At 42.4% G+C, this 22,670-nt stretch overlaps 1 protein-coding gene across 3 annotated transcripts; it reads left to right on the plus strand.

The window, feature by feature from the left end:
* Positions 1 to 1,915: 1,915 nt before the first annotated feature.
* Positions 1,916 to 21,157, plus strand: Ak2 (adenylate kinase 2). Of its 3 annotated transcripts, XM_020173959.2 has the most exons (7): positions 1,920 to 2,113; positions 8,714 to 8,839; positions 11,148 to 11,258; positions 11,387 to 11,481; positions 16,676 to 16,748; positions 17,811 to 18,006; positions 20,209 to 21,157. In XM_020173959.2, exons 1-7 carry the CDS (start codon positions 2,021 to 2,023, stop codon positions 20,211 to 20,213), a joined length of 699 nt encoding a protein of 232 aa, XP_020029548.1. In that variant the 5' UTR covers positions 1,920 to 2,020; the 3' UTR covers positions 20,214 to 21,157. The 3 variants fall into 3 exon arrangements, with proteins under 3 accessions (XP_020029547.1, XP_020029549.1, XP_020029548.1); XM_020173958.2 differs by lacking the exon at positions 20,209 to 21,157 and having other exon boundaries at positions 1,916 to 2,113; positions 17,811 to 18,173; XM_020173960.2 differs by lacking the exons at positions 11,387 to 11,481; positions 17,811 to 18,006; positions 20,209 to 21,157 and having other exon boundaries at positions 1,916 to 2,113; positions 16,676 to 16,747.
* The last annotated feature ends 1,513 nt before the right edge of the window (positions 21,158 to 22,670 follow it).

Consider the following 22,670-nt stretch of genomic DNA (forward strand, 5'->3'; position numbering starts at 1 on the left):
ACTTGCTTTTCCCTGCTCCTGAAGGTTTGCTCTGAGTGTTCTCTCAGCCTGAAATGTTTTCTGCCACAAAGTCAAGTCCTCTCTATCTTTTCAAGGTCCTTCCATTTCACTCTAGCCCAGATGGACTGTGAGCTCCACGTCTGTTACCTGACAGTGCTGGATACTAGCCAAGCAACCAGATCTAGCCTCAAATCTCTGCTAAGCCACAGGCTAGTCATGTGACTTGAGCAAGGTACAATATTTAACCTTTCTGAGCTTTAGTTTCCTCTATTTAAAAAAAAAAAAAAACTACTGATAATAGGTGGCTATAAAAACTAAACAAACTAATGCATATAAATCTCTTAGCCCAGGGCTTGGCACATAGTACCCAGTATTAGGTAGATGGGAGCAGTTATTATTAAAAAGTAATAGTTGAGTTACTAAATGAATGAGAGACTCCCTCAATGGAGCCTCGTTCCTTACCAGTCCCCAAAGCCTAGAACATTTTAAATTGAATGAATAAGTCTTTCATTTTGTGTATTTATGTGTAGTCTTAGTTGCTTTCCCTCCTGGGGGTCCATGCCGGTCAGAATCATTACAGGGATTGGTGATGGAAGGAGAAGGTTGCTCCTACACCCCTCACCCAATGCCTTGCTCAGAGCAAAGCTCAACAAACTCTTTTTATTAGATTGACATGAGTTTTGGCTACATAGATGCTTCCACCAAAGAGAATGTGCTTGCTCCCCATAAGCACTGTGCTGTTTAGGGCACCAATTTGTCATTCCCAGTCTTAATTTTAAGTCTGCTATGGTGTAACTTTGGACTGATCACTGCATAGCTCTAGACTTCAGCTTCCTTTCTGAAAAATGGGCAGAACAATCTCTGCTTCCTTCAAGGTCACTGGGAGGATCTAACAAGATCAAGCAGACACCATGTAAAAGAGCAATGTGGAGATGAGAAATGAATATTAACTTCTTCTGTGATGTAAAGTAGAAGAGACCATAGTTTAAGGGATAGCAGATTCATTACTGAGTGTAGAAAACAGTTGCTATGAGCCTGTGGGGACACATAACGGTTTCCTAATCACACTCTCACTGAAGGCCCAAAGGGGTTTGGGGGGCTGGATGAAACTTTCACGTACCAAAAATCTGTAGAAATTATTTCCCTGTCCAAGCAGGGAAAAACTATCTTCTTCCTAACTTAAAAAAATGTTGTTGTTTTTCTCTTAAAGATATTACCTGTGTATTACAGAATTTATTAGAGGAATTTTTGGAAATATAAAAATGCACAAAGGAGACATTATGCATGCTAGAGAGGTCTCCACTTGTTACTGTCAAACGAAATTGAGATTTTGTTGCAACTGCAATTTTACATCCTGTGGATAAATGTTTTCCCATGTGACTAAATAGTCTTATGTGACAGGGGAATTTAGTATACAAATTTGTTGCAATTTCTTTAACCAATCTCTTCTTGAACATTTAGGCTATTGCTGTTATTTTTTGGTTTAGGGTTTGGGGGCTGTATCAGTGAGATAACCTTTGTTACACAAATCTTCACAAATCCTTTGGATTCCTGGAAATGGAATTGCTGGACCAAAGAGTATGTGATTGATACATACTGTCAACTTATTTTCTAAGAGTGAGTTCACCCATTTACACTCAATTTCATAGTACTTAAATGGAGTTGCGGTTGTCATTAACTGTCAAATGTAGAACTAGAACTCTGCGCCCAGGCTCCTGCCTTCCTTCACGTTTTCCCGCCCCGCTTCATGAACACCCCGCCCCACTCTGTCCATGCTGACCCGCCTCTTCCTTACTGCTGCACCTATTTCATCCAATCAGAAGCAGTCTTCCTCGGAGTCGCCACACGATTGGTAAGATGAAGTGTCCGTCGCTGTCAGGGGCGGGCGGAGAGGGCTGACGGACTCCGTAACCGGCCAGTATGAGCGTGGCGTGCGCGGTGTGCGTGGTGCGCTGGCCTGGAAGCTCTGGACCTGTGAGGTGTGCACGCAGGCGGGCGGCGGCAAGAGCGTTTGGCCGACATGGCTCCCAACGTATTAGCTACTGAACCCGAGTATCCTAAAGGCATCCGGGCGGTGCTACTGGGGCCGCCTGGGGCTGGCAAGGGTACCCAGGTGAGTGTCCAAGCCGGGCTCGGCGTTTGAGTCCGCGAAACTCCAAGGTCAGGGCAGTCAAAGCTCCCGAGAGCCCCTTTCTTTCCCAGGACCCGGCAGTGGGCTAAGGCTGGTGGGGGTGAGAAAAACCTTTGCTCGGGTCTCGAGTTCTGGTGACGTGTTTAGTGTGTTCAAATTGGAAATCGGGGAGTTCGGATTACGATTGGAGTAAGGGATCGTGTTAGAGGATCTAAGGGCTGTTAGATGCCTTGGGGGTTAAAGATTGAAAGGTTCAAGGGGACAGGGGCGCCCGAGGCTGAGGCTCTGAATTACAGGCTGAATGGAGACTAGAAGCGTTATGGCCCAAATTCCTTGTCAATTGGGAGTGGGTTGTCCTGAATCGGGATTACATCCAGCAGTAGGGGTAGCAGAACTTTTTTGATAGTGATTAATGACTTGGGTGAAGGACTGACGCAAACACATGCGGCAGAGTGGGAGCTGGTGCGTGCTGATTAGGAATATTGCTTAGAGAAATGAGGTATAACCTATGTGAGCCACTTATGTTGGGGGTGGGGGGCGGATGGAGAAAACCTGAAGCCCTTCCTGTTACCTGAAAGCTGGGGGTGGATGTGTAGATCTGGTTGGGAGATCAACATATGGCCTTGGGAGTCTGAACCACTGAGTAGTGCCCAAATTAAGAATTGGGAATGCTTATGCAATCTCTGGTTATAGTTGGGATCTGAGACTGCTGAAGGCCAAACAGATTTGGATGACTCAAATGATTTTAGATGAGAGGGAACTTTAAACAACTTACTGGATAACAGGTAAGGAAACAGGCCCAGAGAGGTCAAATGGCTTTTCCTAGTTAGTAAAATTGGTTCCGTGGAGCCTAGGATCTCAGAAACCTTGGATCTCCAGAGGATTGGAGTCTGCAGTTGCCTTCTGCCCTAGCAGACTGCAGAGCCTCACTTGGCATGATCTGGGCCATAATGGGGCCATAGATCAGAGTTGGAATTTATTATCTTATTTAGGACTTGAAAACCTATAGGTTGGGTTATTGATGTACCCTTTCTGCCTGGGGCTTGGCATTGTCCCCCCAGGCTTTAAGTGTTGGGCTCTTATTCATTATTAGTCTTTAAAAAGGGAATTTCTGAAAATTTGGACTCTAAGTAAATGAGGACGACTCTGTGCCCACTTCAACTGGCACTTGCCAAGTTCAAAAGTTTTGGCAAATAGAGTATCTTACTAATTCTTGGAACCCTGTGACATTACTTGACACTTAATGGGATTACTGGAAATGGATCAATGACACAAATTAATGTGGGGAATTCTGCCTCTGGGCACTAGGTCAGGAAGGACCACTTTCCTTTGTTTCTCCATCAACTGAGTTGATTCTTCCTTGGGGTTCCACCAGTACCCAATGTACGCAGTGTATTCAGTGATGTTGACATCTCCTCTTTCCTGTTGCTGCCAGTTTCCGTTATTAGGTAACCTGCAGCTTAGGGATATTTAATCCTAGACTTGGTGGACTTTTGCTGTGAATGGTGAAATATAAACAGGGTAGTTCAGGACTGGAGGTGTGGCCCAAATGGAAGAGTGACTGCTTTGCAAGTGTGAAGCTTTGAGTTCAAACTTCGGTCTCACCAAAAAAAAAGGTTAAACAGGGTAGCTCAAATGCATTGATTTGAAGTTGATAGTTTGAGTAGTTGTGAAATGAACAATCCATCCTGAGACAGGGGTTTTATAGTCTAGCAAGCTATGTGATTTCTGGACCTCAGTGTTCTCACCTAAAAATGAAAAGTTTACAAGGATACTGGCAGATTATGTTCTGTACATGTATAAAGCTCCCTTATGTGCCTACATGATGGTGTGGCAAATAACAGGTGCTCAGTGAATGTTGACTCTCTTTTAGTAACGCATCTTCCATCCCCCAACTCCAATTTATTTTGGTGTAAAAGCTGATATAGTCAGAAAGTTTTGAAGAAAATTAGACTTATAAGCTGGTTGGTAAGGATATAGGAATGATGGGAGTAGTTCAGAGAAGGTTTTATGAAGTAGAGAAGGTTAGAAATGGCAACTATGAAAAAAGTAAGATTTACACAAGTCATTTAACCTTTGTATACCTCCCTATTCATAGTGGGAACAATAAAAATACTGGTGGTTGTAATTTTATGGCGTTGAAAGGAAGTTCATAAATCATTGGTTGCAAAGTGGCAGTCTACAGCATCATTTAGCCTGAAGACACACCCAAACTTTTTATTATGAAGACCTTTAAATACACAAAAGAAGACAGAATGGTATAATGAGCCCCAGTAACCATCACCTGCTTCCCCATCCAGTCTCCCTACAAATTGCAAATTATTACAACTTATTATAAAGCAGCTCTCAGGTGTCACAATACATCATTTGTAAATATTTTATTTATTATCTCTAAAAGACAAATTCTTTGTTAAAAAAAAAAAGTATCCCTAAAAAGTTAACATTTCAATAGCAGTTAGTGTTCAAATTTCCATTGTCTCACAAACTATATAAAGTCCCTTTTAATTTTTTATTCCTTTTCCCTTTTCCTATCCTGTAGTTTGTAGAAGAAACTAGTTTGTCCTGGGAATATTATCTCTCCTAATAGGAATTTTCCATTCTTTTCCTCAGTATTTAACATCTTTCTCTCTGTTCTGTTTCCTTGTAAATATTTAGTTTGCTGCAAATGCTTAATCAGATTCAAGTTCTTTTTTTTTCCCAACTACCACAGGTGCTCCATTCTCCACTAATAAGCACTTGATATCTGCTTGTCTCTGGGATATTTGTAGCTATTGCTATTAAGTGCCTAGGTCCAGTCATTCATTATGGTTGGTAAAATGGTATTGTCCTAATTATATCATTCCTTTTTCATTTCTTGCCTGAGATATTTCTAAAAATATTCCTTCCTTTATTCATTTACCAAGTGCTATGGTTTGTATAGAAAAGTCAAGATAAATGCTTGATTTGTTCCCTTTGTCAGCTTTCAAAATATTAAGATGACCATGGGCGTGTTTTCAGTTGTGAAATTTAAGAACCCAGAGCTCCAGTTTCTCTTGAGAAATCAGATCTGGAGCAGTGGGTCTCCATTTCAGGCTGGCAGAAGTCCCTTGCATCTGAGTGATATTACTACTTTGGATGGTCCGTGTGCTCTCCTGTACCCTGTACAGTCCCCCTTCACTGATTATTGCTTACATCACCCTCGTTTCATTCATTGGCATTGCTTGTCTGGTCCCCATTGGCAGATGTTCGCAATCATTGATGTAAAATCCCTAACCTGGGTTTAGTGCCTAGTGCCTGCTCAGTGATATTTGTTTTCTTCCCACTACTTCTTCCTGTTATATCTGCACAACTCAATATTTCATGTGTTTTAGTTGGTATGAAATAATGTTTCTTTTTAAAACTCCTCATTTAGAAACAGTCATTTGAAAACTGCCTGCTTTTGTGTCAATGTAATGTTTTAAAACATCTAGAATACTTGATCATTTTGTTTGTGTGTTTACTTATTTATTTCTTGAACTCAGGAACTAGTGCTTGCTAGGCAGGTGCCACTTGAGCCACACTTCAGCCCTGTTATTTAAATAACTTTATTTTACCCTCTGTTTCCCTTCTGATATTGGATGCTCCTGCAGTGTGGTCAAAACCAAAAGTGTGTTTCTTAGCCAGATGTGGTGGAGCATGCCTGTAATCCCAACACTCAGAAGCCTGAGGTAGGAGGATTAAGAGTTCAGAGCCATTCCTTGTTTTTCTTTTTAAAAAGAAAAGAGAGTCTGTGTGCCAGGTGGCTCACACCTGTAATCCTAGCTACTCAAGAGACAGTGATCAGGAAGATAACAGTTCAAAGCCAGCCCTGGGCAAATCCTGGCAAATCGTCTTTGAGACTCTGTCTTGAAAAAACCCATGACAAAAAAGGGCTGTTGGAGTGACTCAAGTGGTAAGAGCACCTGCCTAGCAAGCATGAAGCCCTGAGTTTAAACCCTAGTGCTGCCAAAAAGAAAAAGAGTTCAAGGCCAGCCTGGGCTACATAGTGAGGCCCTGTCTCAAAAAACCAAGGGAGGGAGGAAGGATTGGGGATGCAGCTCAGCAGCGGAGTACTTGCTTAGCATGTACAAGGCCCTGAGTTTGATCCCCAGCACTGCCAAAAGAAAGAGAAAGAAGAAGATTCCCTAAGGTAGTACCTAAGAACCCCTCCATCATAAACTGTAAGGGTGGGCCTGGCATTGTAGTTTAAGCAAGTACCACAGGTGATTGTGATAACACAGATGCTTCTTGACTTTTTATAGGGTTACATCCTGATAAACCCATCAGAAGTCATAAGTTGAAATACATTTACTACATCTACCAAAGATAACTTAGCAACACAGAGTATCAGTTGCTTTAATTTAATACTGTAGAACATCAGTTGTTTCCATTCATGTGGCCCAGCACCACAAAAGAGGCATACCACATCTTGCTAGCGTAGGAAAAGAACAAAATTCAAAGTACAGTTTCTATCGAATGCAGATCTCTTTAAGGGCATCATAAAGTCGAAAATTCATAAGTTGAGAGGATTGGGGAGGCAAGTGTCATATCAGGCTGCAAAGGTGGCAAGAAGAAGCTCCTGAAACAGCCAAAGAAGCAGGCCAAAGAGATGGACAAGGATCTGGCAAAAATTAAGCAGTTCCATAGGCCTGAGATGATGGTGACCCTGATTCCATTCCTATTTAAATGCCTGGATTCTCTGCCATATCTTTTGCTACCTATAACTAGAATGAAATACTGTCTTGGAGTCTGGTGTCCATTTAAGAATAAACTTGTATTTAAAAAAAAAAAGAGAAGAAGAAGAAGAAAGAAAGAAAAATAATTCTAAGAATTTCATTCTAGTTATAGGTAGCTAAAGATGTATGGCTCCAAAGTAATTTCTTTGCTTGAATTGAATCAGCCCATGAATCACAAACCAGAATTTCCTGCCTTGAGCCTCATCTATTTACCTTTATTGTGTGCACTTAAGAAAACTCCCAATGCACTGGCTTAAACTGGGATCCCAGCTGCTTATTTTCTAAAACTGAACCAGAAAGCTAGGTATTGAGCTCCTTGAACTGATTCAGTTCCCTGTGAGATCTGCATCCTGGTTTATAGTCCATCAAAGTATGAGCTCTTTTTGCAGTGCTGGGTTTGATTCCTACGGCCTTGCACATGCTAGGCAAGTGATTTACCACTGAACTATATCCCCAACCCAAACTATGAGCTTTGAGGATAGGATCTATGTCTCCTATTCATCCATTTCCTTGACTCTCAATAGGATTCTTGGAAGAGACATGAGTAACATAAATGTTTCTTCCTATAAATGAAAGTAGAACTAGAGAAGAGCTAATTCTCACTGAAGACTTACATACTGTGCCTACAAATGCCAAATTCTTTAGAATCTGCTCATCAACACAGTGATATAGGTACTATTACCGTCTCCATTTTACTTAAAGGAAATTTTTTATTTTCTTTCTTTCTTTATTTTTTGTGGTACCAGGACTTGATCTCAAGGTCAGCACCTTTAGCCATTCCCTTTTTGTGTGAGGTATTTTGGGGATAGGGTCTGGCAAACTTGTTGCTCAGTCTGGCTTCAAATTGCAATCCTCCTGATTTCTGCCTCCTGAGTAGCTAGGATTACAGGCGTGAGCCACCAGCACCTGGCTTTAGGGGAAATTTGAAACCTAGAAAGGTAAAGTAACTTCTCAAGTCACATATGTAGTGGTTAGTTTACCAAGAGTCCAAGACCCAAGGAGTTTGACTCAAGTCCGTGCTCTTAACCAAAAGGCCATACTGAGCTAGATGTGACCTGTGACTATAATCCTGTCTACTCAGAATCATGAGTTCAAGGCCAGTCTGCACAAAAAAGGGGGGTGGGGCTGCTACATTCCCTCCTAAAACTAATTCGTAGGTGTTTATTATTTACCAAGTGTTTTGCTTAAATATCTCATTTAAGCCTCACAGGTACCTTCTGAGAAGGATCTTTTTTTGCTTTATGTTAAATAGATGAGGAAGCTGAGCCTGTGAGAAGTGATTTGGCCAAAATAACAGAGCTACTTAGTGACAGGAAAGGGGGAGGAACCCAGTTCTGCCTGGGGGGGGCAAATCCATGTTCTTCACCCTGCCCCTCGCTGCCAGGTCCAGTAGCTGTGATACCAGACAAAAACACATTCATTCCTATGGCAACACTCATTTAGCATACTATGTGCCAAGCCTTGTGCCGTGTGATTTAAGCTTCACAGCAACTATGTGAAGTGTTGAGAATACTGCTACTTTATTGTTCCCATTTATAATAGGGAACAATCTTAAGTGTCACTAGTGTGTGTAGTAGGAGTAGTATAATAGGTAATATTTATGGTTTTCTGTGTGCTAGGTATCCTGTTGTAAGTACATATTTTATCTCATATAATTCTTGCCATAATCCTGTGATCATTTTACGTTAGAATATATTGTAAAGTACTTTTATCCCTGTTACAAGTGAGGAAGTAAACATTTGCTGAGTTCACAGAGCAAATAAGTGGCAGGACTTGGTTAATCCCAGGCAGTCTGACTCCAGGATTTGCAGTATTAACTCTGTCTTGGTTTTTACCTTTTTTTCCACAGGCACCCAAATTGGCTGAAAACTTCTGTGTCTGTCATTTAGCCACTGGAGACATGCTGAGGGCCATGGTAGCTTCTGGCTCAGAGTTGGGAAAAAAGCTTAAGGCAACTATGGATGCTGGGAAACTGGTAGGTTTGGTTTGTGCCAGTGAATGTTGATATTCCTCAGAGTGCAGATTTGCACTGTCCAGTTAAAATTAAACATGTGGCTGTTTAACTTTAACTTAATTTAAAATACAGTTCCTCATGTGTACTAGTCACACTTAAAGTGTTTGGCAGCCAACACAGATACAGAACTTTCTATCTTCCTAGAATGTTCTGTGGTAGAGGTGTTTTGACAAACTGACAGGCAATATGAACTTTTAAGGTAGCAAATTACTTGGTTTAGTCTGAATTTATGACAGTTTATTCATAGTGTGAGGTTACTTTGAGCTAATGCTTTTTGTACTGCACCCAAATTTTAGGACCAAAAATGAAACTGCCATCCCTAGGCCAGACCTTAGGGGTCTATTCAAGAGAAGACTTAGATGGTCACAGAAGTGTTTGTTTTTTTCTTTTGTGGCTCAGTGTTCTGTATCTCTAAAAAGGGAGTTAGTTGGCAGTTGTGACAAAAGTAGTCCTCCTACCTGAAAAATAATGACAGCATTTTTCCTTGGTTTTAGGCCAATTGGTCTAATTGGAAAAATACAATGTATTGTCTACTAAATCTTTTATTAGTGCCAGAGTTTAATTCTAGCTCTTGTTAGAGAATTTGACCTCTGGAAATCACTTTCAGAAGTCATTTTGTGCTTGGTCCTATGCTTTTTTTTTTTCTTTGTCATGCTGGAAATTGAATCCAGGGCCACTAAATGATACCTCTTAACCTCTCTGGTCTTTTGTATCTGAGAATGTTGGTAGAATAAAGTCTGAAATTTGCTTTCATCCCCAGGTTACATCCTGTTAGGCTTTGAGATACTACAGTTGCATTGAATAGTATCATTCCCTACCCACTCACCTGTCCATTTATTTTTCTTACTTTCCCTTTATGTTTGTGAGGCCTTGAATCAAGCCAGAAAGCTAGGTATTTTGGACTTTGGGTCTGGGCAGAAAATTCTGTACTGAGAAAAAATTGGGATGTGGCAATGAGATTGCTTATCTCAAGCCTTCATTTAGTCACAGAGTTTATAATTTGTCCCCAAGTTCATAGCTGGTCCTGAGAGATAACGGGCTGTCAAGATTGGCAGCCTTCACTGTAATATAGGGCGGGAACTTTTATTTCTATAAAGGCTCAAGAAAAAAAAAAAGTTCTTGAAAGGAGGGAGGGGTCCTTACTGGGAATTTTAAGGAGGCTCAAAAGTGTATTAGATAGGAGCTAGGGATCTAGCTCAGTAATAGAGTGCTTGCCTAGAATGTATAAGGCCCTGGGTTCCATCCCCAGTACTGGGAAGGGAGAGGGGAAGGGTGTATATTGAGTTGGTTCTTTTTTTTTTTCTTTTGGTGACCATGGCAGGACTTGAATTGGTTCTTTTGTTCCTTGTTTCTGACCCAATTTTACCAATTCTGTGAATTTCTTTGTTCATGTCCAGATCAGCCCAAACTTGTGACCAAGCATACATCTCAGTCGTGATACTATTAGCCTAATGAAAATTGTGAATCAGGGATAGTTGGTACCCTTTCAGTCTAGTGGCAGGATAGGCCTTCAGGACCTAAGACATGAAACTCTCCTACCAGACAACAGGCTGTGGAATCCCTTTTCTTTTATTCAGCTTATTGGAACACAGGAGAGTTTCAAGGGAACTACAGAAGTAGTCATAAAAGTGGGCAACAGAGCCTATGTTAATCAGCTTTATGTCACAATGACAAAATACCTGAGAAAAATCAACTTAGAAGAGGAAATATTTATTTGGCTCACAGTTTCAGAGGTTTCAGTCCAAGGTTGGTTGGCTCTATTGTTTCTAGGCCTGTGGTAAGGCAGAGCATCATAGTAGAGAGCACGTGGAGCAAAGCTGCTCGCTTCGTGGCAGCCAGGAAGCAGAAAAAGGAAGAGAATGAATATACCTTTAAAGGCACACCCCCAGTAACCTACTTCTCCCAACAAGGATTTACCTCCCCTAAAGTTTCCACCTCCTCCCAATAGCACATTAAGGTAGGAATCCGTAAATGGATTAATCCACTGATAAGATGAGACCCTTCATGATTAAATCACTTCCCAAAGACCCTATCTCTGTATACAGCTGTATTAGGAACCAAGCCTTCAACACATGAGCTTCTGGGGGGCATTTAAGGTCTAAACCATAACAGAGATACTCCTCATTCGCTCTGATTCTTGCTTCTTCCAGGATAAGCCATCTTGTCATTTAGTAATCAAGTTATATCCACAAACTCTTGACCTTTTGAAGTTGAGATAATGTCACCTACTTATAACAGAATTAAGTATAAGGCTGTTTTGTTCTTCTAGGTGAGTGATGAAATGGTAGTGGAGCTCATTGAGAAAAACTTGGAGACACCTTCATGCAAAAATGGCTTTCTTTTAGATGGCTTCCCTCGGACTGTGAGGCAGGCTGAAATGGTGGGTAGTTTAATGTTTCTGTTACTGTTGCATGAAGGCAAACTTGGGCTCTTTATCTCTTAATTCTCTGAAGGAGATGGGTCTGACCTAGCTCTGGTAGCTTAGGTGGATCACATACTCTCTTACAGCTTGATGACCTCATGGAGAAGAGGAAAGAGAAGCTTGATTCTGTGATTGAGTTCTGCATCCCAGACTCTCTGCTGATTCGGAGAATCACTGGAAGGTATTTGTTCCCTGAAAGCCCCTCCTTTTTATGCTTCCTCAGAGCTTTGTCAGACTACAAATTTATTAGTCTGTATTCATTGTACAGGGGGGATTCATTGTGCTGATTCTCAATAGCCTTACATTGGTTAAATCGTCCCCAACGAATTGCTCTTAGCCTAATCACAGCCATGAAGCTTAATGCCATTTCAGCAGGAATTAGCCTTATTTGGTAACATATGAGGGATATTCCCTCATATGTAGCATGAGGTTAATAGTATCTGCCTTAAAGAGCTATTATGCATGTTAGGTAACATAAAATACATAGCTCAGAGCTTTGCTTATAGTGTGTGTTTAAAAAATGTCACATTCTTTAAAAGCATGTCTCTTATTTTTAGTGCTTTCTAATTTGGTTTCAGTTGGAGTTGCCATATTTTGATGTAGGCTTTTTATTAATTATAAAAATACTGTCACTACACGCAACTTAGGAAATGGAGGAAAAATTTGTTCATAGTACAGCCACTTTACTTTTGTGCGTTTATTTCTCAGGAATAGGGTCAAACACAGAAATGCTCTGCTTCTTAGTAAATTTGTTCTGAAAGATTGCTTTAAGCTGCATTATCCTCTTCCCTACTTCACTAATCACTTTGCCATCTGCTTTGTGCCTTCCACAAATGTTAGAAGCTGTCACTACTATTGTACCCTCCATTCTTTTCTTTATTGAGAGCTGTAGCATTTTTATGTCTTTCGTTTGTTTTTGTTTTTTGAGTTACTGGGGCTGAATCAGGGCCTACACTTCGAACCACTCCACCAGGCCTTTTTTGAGATGAGTTTTTTCAAGATAGGGTCTTGTGAACTATTTGCCTGGGCTGACTTGGAACCATGATCCTCCTGATCTCTGCCTCCTGAGTAGCTAGGATATAGGCGTGAGCCACCGGTAGGTAGGCTGTCTTTGTTATTTTGATGAAATCTCAGGAATGTGGTAAGCCCACCATCTTGAACCAGGCATTTTTTGTGATGGTGGTACTGGGGGTGGAACTCAGGACCTTGCACTTGCTACGCAGGCACTCTACCACTATGAGCCACTTCCCCAGCCCCACAAATATTGTTTTTTAATTGTTTCATATTTCACGGTATTAGGTGAGCCATTCTTTACTTAATTATTCCCTTACTGTGTGCATTTGTGTTTCTTCTAATTACCCACTGTTAAATTGATGCTATGATCATTAGACAGTATGTCATTTCTTTCTTTCTTTCTTTCTTTCTTTCTTTCTTTCCTTCTTTCCTTCTTTCCTTCTTTCCTTCTTTCCTTCTTTTCTTTCCTTCTTTCCTTCCTTCCTTCCTTCCTTCCTTCCTTCCTTCCTTCTTTCCTTTCCTTCTTTCCTTCTTTCCTTCTTTCCTTCTTTCTTTCTTTCTTTCCTTTCTTTCTTTCCAGTATTGGGGTTGGAACCAGGGCCTCATACTTACTAAGCAAGCACTCTACTATTTGCTATTTGAGCTATGCTCCTACCCCTTTTGTTTGTATTTTATTTTTGAAATTGAGCCTGACTAATTTTGCCTGAGTTGGCCTCAAACTCACAATCCCCCTGCCTCTGCCTCTGGATTAGCTGGGATTACAGGTATGTACTACCATGCCCAGCTAATTTTGGAATTTAATGAGGAAGAAAATGTTTTGATTTCCTAATGAGGTTAGACATATTTTCATGTGTCTATAGTCCATGCCTTCAAGAAGAGAGGCAGACATGTGGATAGAGAGGAGAGTGTGTGTGAGAGGTGTTATCCTGGAAGGCTATATGAAATACAGTTGGATCTACTTTGTGTTAATTTTCTTTTCACATGTCCAAGTTTCATGTTTTCAGCTTTGCTCTAGGCTCCTTCAATGTGAAGGTTTTTGTTTCTTTGCATCCACAGAGTAGACACAGTTAATGGAGGCTGAGAAGCAGTAAGGTTGACAGTAAGGGACATCACCATGTCTGGGGTCCCTGAGGTGCAAAGCAGATGTTAACAGAACCAGGAGGCTCTGAAGTCCTTTGATAGGATGGATCCAGCATCCTGAGTACCTGCTCCCTGCATAGCACAATACTAGCCCAGGGGACAGAGGACCAGGAGAGAACAATGATGCTCATTTCTGACCTCAGAGAATCATGTATGAAATCTGGGTTCTAGATGTTTGGTTCAGTGTGCGGTAGGAAGTCCAAGATGAGAGCCTGGGGACAGGTGGGGAAGGCTGCCTAGGAGAGCTATAACATCAGCTCAACTTGGATGAAGAGAGTTTTAGTGAGGCTTTCCCAGAAGGGAGTAGAAATAGGAATGAATATGGGCTGAGGGAGGGGTTATTAAAGCTGGGGCCCAGAATTTGAGGTGTGCTCCGGAGGATTGGAGATGGAATATGTGCCTTTGGGAAGAAAGGATAGGAACTCAGCAGGTCTGCTTGACAAAAGAGTTAAAGTCATGGTATTGGGGCAAAAACAGCATTCAAAGAGCATTGCCTCGGTGCTGGCAAATTTACAAGGTAAATTTGGGGAGAGGAGAAACATAAGGACCCCATTCAGGAGACTGCTTGTGATCCATAGGAAGTAAATGGAGGCCTCTGACTGGTTGGGGGAATAGGACAAAAAGATTCTGAACAAGCTGCAGAATTGCAGTAGTGGGAGGATGGGGAAGACTTAGTCCCTCAGTTTGGGAGTGGTGGTTTATTATGACCCCCTCCCTCACAAAAGAGGACCCACCCACTCCCTCACAGGGCATATCAGACTGGTGAAGGTGTTTTTCCAAGTTTACTTGGCAGGTGAGTGAGGGCTAGCAAAAGAAACCTGCTTTCTGCTTCCTAGTATGCTGTGCTGATGGTTGGAAGAAAGTAATACTTCCTAATCAATTTAATGTGGATGTCGTTTAAGTCTGAGGTGATACGGACCTCACTTTAACGTCTTCTGAATTAGCTGTGACCTCACTTTTAATAATTTTCAGTCATTATTTTGTTTCTTGAATACGTGTGGTTGGTGGTTTTGTTTTGTTCTTTTTTTTTTTTTTTTTTCCACAAATTCAGTATTGGCTCTCTGGTATCACTACCCTGATGTCCAGTACCATCTAAACTGTAGATGAGAAAACATGGGTCTAAAGTGCCATGCTTAAGGTAGCAGTAACTGTAGAATCCCAGCCCCGATTGCTTCCCTCCTGTGCCTCTGCCTGAAGGCTGGCCAGCGGAGCTGTTTTGGTTGGTACTTGAGACCAGTCCTATTTTGAGAACTCGGAGAATTGATTCCTTTGATTTTTCCTTTCTTTGATTTTTACCTTCTATGTTATTCTAGGGAATGAGCCTTGCATTCCTCTTAAAAATGATGTTTCTGAATGGGGAAAGAGCAATGTATTATATGTAATCAGGGTGCTGAGGGAATGTGGAAATTTATGAGCAGTAGTATAGAACTGTGGAGAGGAGAGAGTCCTATTTGTTGTAGTCTGGCTGCCAGGTGCCCTAATTCCCTAGAAGGGGAAGAAATGCCACTGGTCCACATCATGCCCCAGCCCTTCACAAGGGGCAGCAACTGAGCCCAGCAGCCTATGCTCTCCCTCATCCTAGACCTCCCATTTCTGAATGGCTGTGCCAGAGGAACCCTCTCAGGGACTCAAATAATGGAGGCCTAACCTCCCTGTACACAACTGCAGTCACAGGTCCACTCACTGTTCAGTGTAGCTTATTTCTGTGCTGTCACTTCACCTCCCCCCATTAACCCACTGTCACCTTACGCCAAAATGGATCACGTTGACCCTCCAATATGCTGTATTAAAATGCAATATTAAATTTTGCTGTTAAGTGGCTTTGATAGTATAAATAGAATTTTCTAACCTATGTGCTAAGATACTGACCCCCCACAGCCTTCAAAGCAACTTGGTAGGCCCCCTGAGGGCTGTGCAAATACTGTGTGCATACCAAAAAAAGGGAAGTGTTAGGACGAGCTAATCTAACAGACCTTCATGAGGAGAACAGTCATCAGTTAAATAAGCAAACACTTGGTGAGCAGAGAGTTAGGAAAGTACACAGCTCTGGCTGTTGAGCAGAGTTTGGCTGCCTCTACTTCTTCAGTTTCTGGGCCCTTCTATGTGGCCATCTCCAGGCAGGAACATGGACTTTTTGCCTAAGGGGGTTCAGCACAGATGCAGCTACCAGCCAGATTCTAGTGCCGAATGAATGCTTATTCTTGAGCTCTCTTTCATGTCTCGTGCTTGTTTTGTGAAGAACCTATCCCTCTTGCACTGACTGATCTCAAACTCCTGGGCCCAAGTGTTTCTTCCCACTTTAGCCTCCCAAGCAGCTGGGACTACAGGCACACACCACCGGGCCCAGCTTAATGATTCATTTAATAATGTTGTTTTTCCTAATAACCTGAATATTGCCCCACAATGGTTAGGCTGTCCTTTATCTATATGGTCACAGAGTGTGTTGCATTGTATAATGTCTATATTTGCATCCATAGAACATCTTTTTTAACACTTTTGTGCTTTTGAAACCAAACTAGGTTAGAAAGTAGGGTTAAGCCACATACAGTGGTGCATGCCTATATAACCCCAGCTACTTGGAAGGAGGCTGAGGCAGGAGGATCATGAATTTGAGGCCAGCCTGGGCTGCATATAATCTCAAGAGAAATAAAGAAAAGAGGACTGGAAATGTGACTCAAGTAGTGGAGCACCTGCCTAGCAAGCATGAAGCCCTGAGTTCAATCCTCTGTACTGCCAAAAGGAAAAGAAAACAGGATTAAATTTTCCAGCTTCTGTCCTCCATAGTACTATGTACAAATCTCTGTTAAAGGATTGTCCTTTTGTTGTAGTTACTTATTTCCACAATTGTATCCCCCACTAAGCACTGCTTATTGAGCAGAGAACTCAACTCATTGCTTCATAGCCCCTGGATTCAGCTTAAGATCTTAATTGCACTAGGAACTTATTGGCGTTTGTCAAGTAAGTGAAGAGAGTGGGTGGCTGTGTGAGATCAGCACCACAGTTCCTTCTCTCAAGTCCTGAACTCTGCTATTGGTAGTTATTGGCCTAGTTATTTTCCTAAGCAAGGTCAGTTATTTTCCTGAGGGGTGCCAATAGCTGGGTTCTTTGTTGGGTGAAAGTCTTAACATCAGCTTCTGTATCTCTGCTTGTTGTTCTGGATATCCCTGGGACTCAGGGGCACTTCCAGGCAAACTGACTCATGGTTATTTGCTGTCTTTCAGGCTGATTCACCCCAAAAGTGGCCGGTCCTACCACGAGGAGTTCAACCCCCCAAAGGAACCTATGAAAGATGATGTATGTAAACTCAGCACAGGAAATTTTCTTTCTTTCTTTGCTGTTTTCTTGTTGTTGTTGTTGTTTTCTTTGTTCTTCCCTTTTACCAGTATTACTGACTTCACCATGAAGAATATCCCTGACAAGTAAATCACACGGCCTATGACAGACCTGTAGTGTCTCCCAGATGGTTTATTGCTTAATCAGAGTAGCTGCCAGAGCACAGATTGTACTGTTCCTTTCCAGAGCAGCCCCATGCTGGTGTCATGGCCTTCTATGCAGTTACCTAGTCAGAATGTTAATAGGTGTGAGGGCAGTTCAAAAGAGAAGTTTTTTGACCAGTCCTGCTCCAGAATATGTTCCTCTCAGAATATCCCAGTGACCAACCATTCTGTTATGTTCTGGGGTCTTGTACACGATCACTAAAATAGACTTGTGGTCTATTTTAGAGCATTCAGGTAGCAGTGAGAATTTCCCAGATTTACCTTTGTCGTATGAGACAAGTTCATCAGGTCATCCATGTTCTCTAAATACATGTTCCAAAGCTATCATATCAACTTAAGTCACATTTCAAAAAATTGGTAATGTTTACCCTTCAGAATTCTTTCCCACTTTACTTGCTGCTTTTAGAATGATTAGTGAGTGATACCCTAGTAATTGTGTTGAATATTTAGGCACCTAGGATTCTACTTGATAATGCAGCTCTGATTTTGATGTACTCTTCTAGCCTCAGAGGCCTCCATCTTCCTTCTTCTGACCCTAGAAGTGTTCATCTTGGAAGCTAAACTGCTTGAGCACAGAGCTGTGAGAGAAAGGCATTGCCCATCTTCCTCTCATGAGTCCCTTTCCTCATGGTTGCTGTTTGTGACAGGGCTCTGTGACTTCTCTGAAACAGGTGGTCTGCTTCTAGGAGTAGCACGGTTCTTCGTTGGAGAGGATCTAGATTGTCTGTCTTGGCCTCTGATGAACAGTGGGATCAGATAGCATTCCAGAAAGAATAGTCCCATCTCAAATCTGCATCTGCCATGGGTAGGGAAGCCTTGCTAATCGTCCTAGCCTTTCACTTCCCCTTCTTATTCTCAGATCACTGGGGAACCCCTGATCCGTCGATCAGATGATAATGAGAAGGCCTTGAAGATCCGTTTGGAGGCTTACCACACTCAGACCACCCCACTCGTGGAATACTACAGTAAACGGGGGATCCACTCTGCCATCGATGCATCCCAGACCCCTGATGTTGTGTTTGCGAGCATCCTAGCAGCCTTCTCCAAAGCCACATGTAAAGACTTGGTTATGTTTATTTAATGTCAGGGTCAAAAGGAATTTCTATCCCTATTAAGGGAGTGGGTGGGAATGGCAGGGCAGGTAGAGGGAAGCTTCCTTTCTCATTCTAGCAAGAATCTCTTTTGATGTATTGATTAAAAGGCACTTACTTGATATATCTTTGATGTGTGTGCAACTCTCCTCTCATCTCTCTGTGTGTGTGTGTGTGTGTGTGTGTATGGTATAACTATGTGTTCATTCCTGCTTTCTATGGGGCTGGGTTGCTTTACCACCTATTTACTTCCTTAGCCATGCTGTATTTAGACTATCACATGTATCTGCCAGGTACCCTATTTCAAAGCCTCCATATCATTTATCCCATCTCCAGCAGCTGATTAGAAGACCAAGGTCACATGAAGTCAGGCAGGGTCACGGTTTCTGATGCACATTGTTGGCAGAGAATTCTACTTGTTTTCAGCCTTCATGAGTCAGTGGGTGGAAAGGAATTATTAGCTTTTTTCCCCTAAATGGAAGAAAGAAGGCACATTACAGATTCCAGAAATTATTAAGAGAGGATATCACTGTAGAAAGAGCCAGGCCAGGTTGAAATATTTCTGTGATCTTCACTGTGGTGCTCTAAAGTTGAAATCATTTGGGAATTTGATTAGAAAACTAATCAAAGAGAATTAAGCCACGTGAAGGATCCTTTGGAATTCAGATTGTCTTCTGAACATCCAGGCTGGGCATCTGAGAGCCACCAAATCCACTTCCCCAAAGAGAAAATATGTTAGGTTTGTTGGTTTGCTTTGGTTTTTAATGTTTGCCTTTTTCCATGTGTGAGCAAAACAGTAATTTGGGGGTGATCCGTTTTTTATTTCATTTTTATCAAAATTTATTCTAGCCCAGTCTGTCCAGGATATAAAACTCAAATGTGTCCTTAATAAACACAGACCCCCCTCCCTCCCAAATCCAAATCCAACCCTTCACCCCTTATTTCATGGCAATAGTGCCACAGACTCCCCAAGAAAAAAAATCATCTAAAATAAGATCACCTATGTCAGCAACTAGCATTTTTTTGTTTTTGTTTTGTTGTTTGTTTGTTTTTTGGGTATTTTTTTGTGGTGGTATAGGGTTTGAACTCAAGGCCTCATGCTTGCTAGTCAGGCACTCTACCACTTAAGTCACTCTACTAGTCTTTTTTGGTGTTGGGTATTTTTGAAATAGGGTCTCGTGAACTATTTGCTCAGGCTGGCTTTGAGCCTCTATCTTCCTGATCTCTACCTCCTAAGTAGCTAGGATTACAGGCATGAGCCACCGGTGTCCATCTAGTCACCAGCTTTTATTTGTAACCTTAGCTCTCTAGCCATTTCCTAGGGTCTATGCTGTGCTTTTGGTCTCTTAAGTCTGATTTGTAACAGATGAATTACTAGGCACTGTGAAGCGATCTCAAAACCTGTGGACTCTGGAAAAACCATTAGAAAGTCAGTGGCACATCCAGTACACACTGCTGCCTACCTCAGCATAATCTGCTGCTGACTAGGTACAGTGAGCTGTAAAGTGCCTGGTCCCCATCTGATCTGAACTCTCCTGCTGTCTTTGAGACTGCCAGAGGGTTTGTCCCTTGTCCACATGGACAATGGTATGAGGCCCTCTTGCTTCCCATTTTGCCTGTCCAAGTGAGTGTCTGCCGCCTCTCCCCTGCCTTGTTTCCCTGGCTCTATGCTAACTCCACCCACTCTTAACAGAAAGCCAGTGCTTTATGTGTTTCTGGGAAACACATGACTGCTGGGAATGGGCAAGGAAAAAAAGAGTGAAACCAAAACTATCAGCTGTGCCTACAGGAGTATGGAATCCTGAGGGTGACCTCATGAATCTTTGAATTGCCTTCCCTTTGACTGGGAGTGGTTACAGGCACTTGGCCTGAAAGACGGGACCCTGAATATTTTCTAATTGAATGTGCATATCACAGGCATGTGCTTGTGATATTTGGGCTGCAGGTAAGAACTAGAAGATTACAGGCGATACCTATGTCCTTCTGAGGGTGGTTAGAATTATATCTTTGCTTCATTTAATTGCAGTCTTAACCTCAGCAGGCATGAGAGCTTTCACCTGGCAGAGAAATGTCCACTGTTTAATGCATTTGGATGCATGCCAGCCTTCCCTGATATTTACTTGGTTCTTAAAAACCCATTTTGTTCTCTCTTGTTTCCTCTTTCAGCCTAGTAACAGAAGGCCAGGCGAGACTGCAGCACTGCTCATCACCCTGCGGCATGATCCCTGCTCTTTCTTAGGTGCTGGGCGGAGGGAAAAGGGTGGCCAAGGGAAGGATGGAAAGGAAGGGGTGGTGAGGGGCTTGAGAAGTATTTGGAAGAGCAGCAGGGTTATTGTAGTGCGTGGGATTTTTTTACACATAGCTGGAAATTTTAAAAGTATAAGGAGAAGATTAATTTAAAAAAAAAGAACACTGTGATTAGAGGGTGTGGGTACAAATAGGGAGATACAGTATAAGCAAGTGGGTTTTTGTTTACTCTGGACTGATGACAATTTTTTTTAAAGCCAATTCTCTTAAGACCTCAGTTTTTATCTCAGAACCTCATGAGGTGCTGGGCCAAGAACACAGGAAATCAAACTGTGGTCCTATCTGTCCTGTAGCTTGGAACAGGGAGTGTTTGACTGCTGACTGGTTCCTCACACCATAAGATCAAAATATCATCTCACATTTGAAAGAGATAAGAGATGTGTTTGTGCAGGTGGTAGCTCAACAAATCAAGTTTACTGTAGTCATGGGGGAAGGAGGAAGCAGATCTCACTCTCATCCCCTCAGCAGCTACCACAATCCCACAGTCTTGCCTTCTTTCATCCATGGTGTGTGAAGGAACCCTTTTAAATGAGCAAAGAAAGGGCTGGAGGTGTAGCCAGAGGTAGAGCGCTTGCCCAGCACATGCAAGGCTCTAGGTTTGATCCCCAGGACTGCAAAAATAAATAAAAGCAGATGAGCAAGTGTCCTAAACTGTATCATCCAAAGATTATCCTTCCATCCTCAAATCCTGTGACCGGGATCACTCGACAGCACTGTGATGTATTCGTTTCAACAAGGTGCCTTTCTTAACTTACCAAATGCTGCCTTGTTTGGCCCCTAAGTCAATAAAAAATGTTAAAAATTCGTATCCCCCTGTTGTGGCATTTTTGGGGGAAATTTGGGCTACAACAGTGACATTGAGTTCTGGGCCTGGCATGGAAACCCTTTCTTACGATCACTAGCAGCTGTGTGATGTGGGGGTGAGCCTGCACCCTCATGACCTTCAGTTCAAGGTAGCGTGGTTGGAGTTCAGGGTACCCAGGACAAATTCCAACAGCTAGTCACCACTGTGCTCTTATATTCTCATCTGAAAAAGGCCTGTGATGTCACCCTCTCAGACTTACTGGCATTAAATGAAGTTTATAAGGAAAAGCTTGGCTTGGTGCCTACCACACAGCACACACTGGATAAATGTTAGTTGAATTGGAACATATGCAGAAAAATATCTGCTTCCTGCAGAGCTGGCTAATTGTGGAATGGACTGTTGTCCACAGCCTAGAAAACCAGTGCTTCTAACCCCTAAGCCAGGTCTTTGGCTGCATTTTCAGCTGCTCCTTTTAACACCTTTGGTTTCTGCTTAGTGTGTTCTAGTTTAAATTCACTTACTCCCCCAGCAAAAGTGAGCTTAAATCATTGCTCCAAACTGAAGCTCTCATGCTTTTAGAAAGCTGCCTTTGCCAGTGAGGTTTCTGAGAAATTGCTGCTGTTCCCAAAACCAGACGGAGCTGGACCGGAAGCCCCACCATTCTTCAGCCATCTTGTGACTGAGAGGCAGAGTCCTTGCTGGCTCTGAGCCAGCCCCTCCCTCATCTGCTTTTCTGTTCCCCACCTAAGTGGAGTCTCTGATGCCAACATGACTGATTTGCTCAGATCTTTTCTTTTAAATGCCAGTGAAAAATGTCTTCCTTTTCTTGGTCACCATACATCTAGTTGAAAGAAAAGTTAGTTAAACCAGCCTGGTTGAAAGGAATTAAACTGAGAGAAGACTGAGTGAGCTGTTAATTTATAGGGCCTTGGTTTCCTCCTTGCAAACCAATATTGGATGAAAGAAAAATTGATAGCCCTCCTGACATCTTGCCAGGTACTATGCAGAGACCTCACACCCTGCACATCACCCTCACAAAGCACTCCAGACAGTCAATCTGTCCTCCTGCTTTACAGGTGAGGAAGACACCTGTAAACATTGCTCAGGTCACACAGAAGAGGCAGAGTTGGAACTCGCATGCAGTTTCCAACACCAATCGATTCTTAACTTTGTTGAAATAATTTGGTGATTTGTGCAGCTGTACAGACAAGACAGGCCCCTCAATAACATTCTTAATGTGGACACTCATGCTGTCAGGTTGATTTCGAAGAAGTCACTGCCATTTCTGAGGACCCAGAATATGTCTTAAGATCTCTTGTGTTCAGAGTGTCACAGACAAGAGTGGGGCAAAGAACAGTGTCCTCAGAAGTCACAGTCTTTCCTCAGAAGATGTTTCAGCAGCAGCTCCTCCCTGAGAGTTTGGGCACCTTATCTCCCCCATTGGTGGAATGGACTGACCCCTACTCTCAGACAGGCTGAGGCCTGACTGGTGACTAAAATGCTCATGTGGGTCGGG

This window comes from Castor canadensis, chromosome 7, assembly GCF_047511655.1.
Source record: "Castor canadensis chromosome 7, mCasCan1.hap1v2, whole genome shotgun sequence".
Classification (NCBI taxonomy): domain Eukaryota; kingdom Metazoa; phylum Chordata; class Mammalia; order Rodentia; family Castoridae; genus Castor; species Castor canadensis.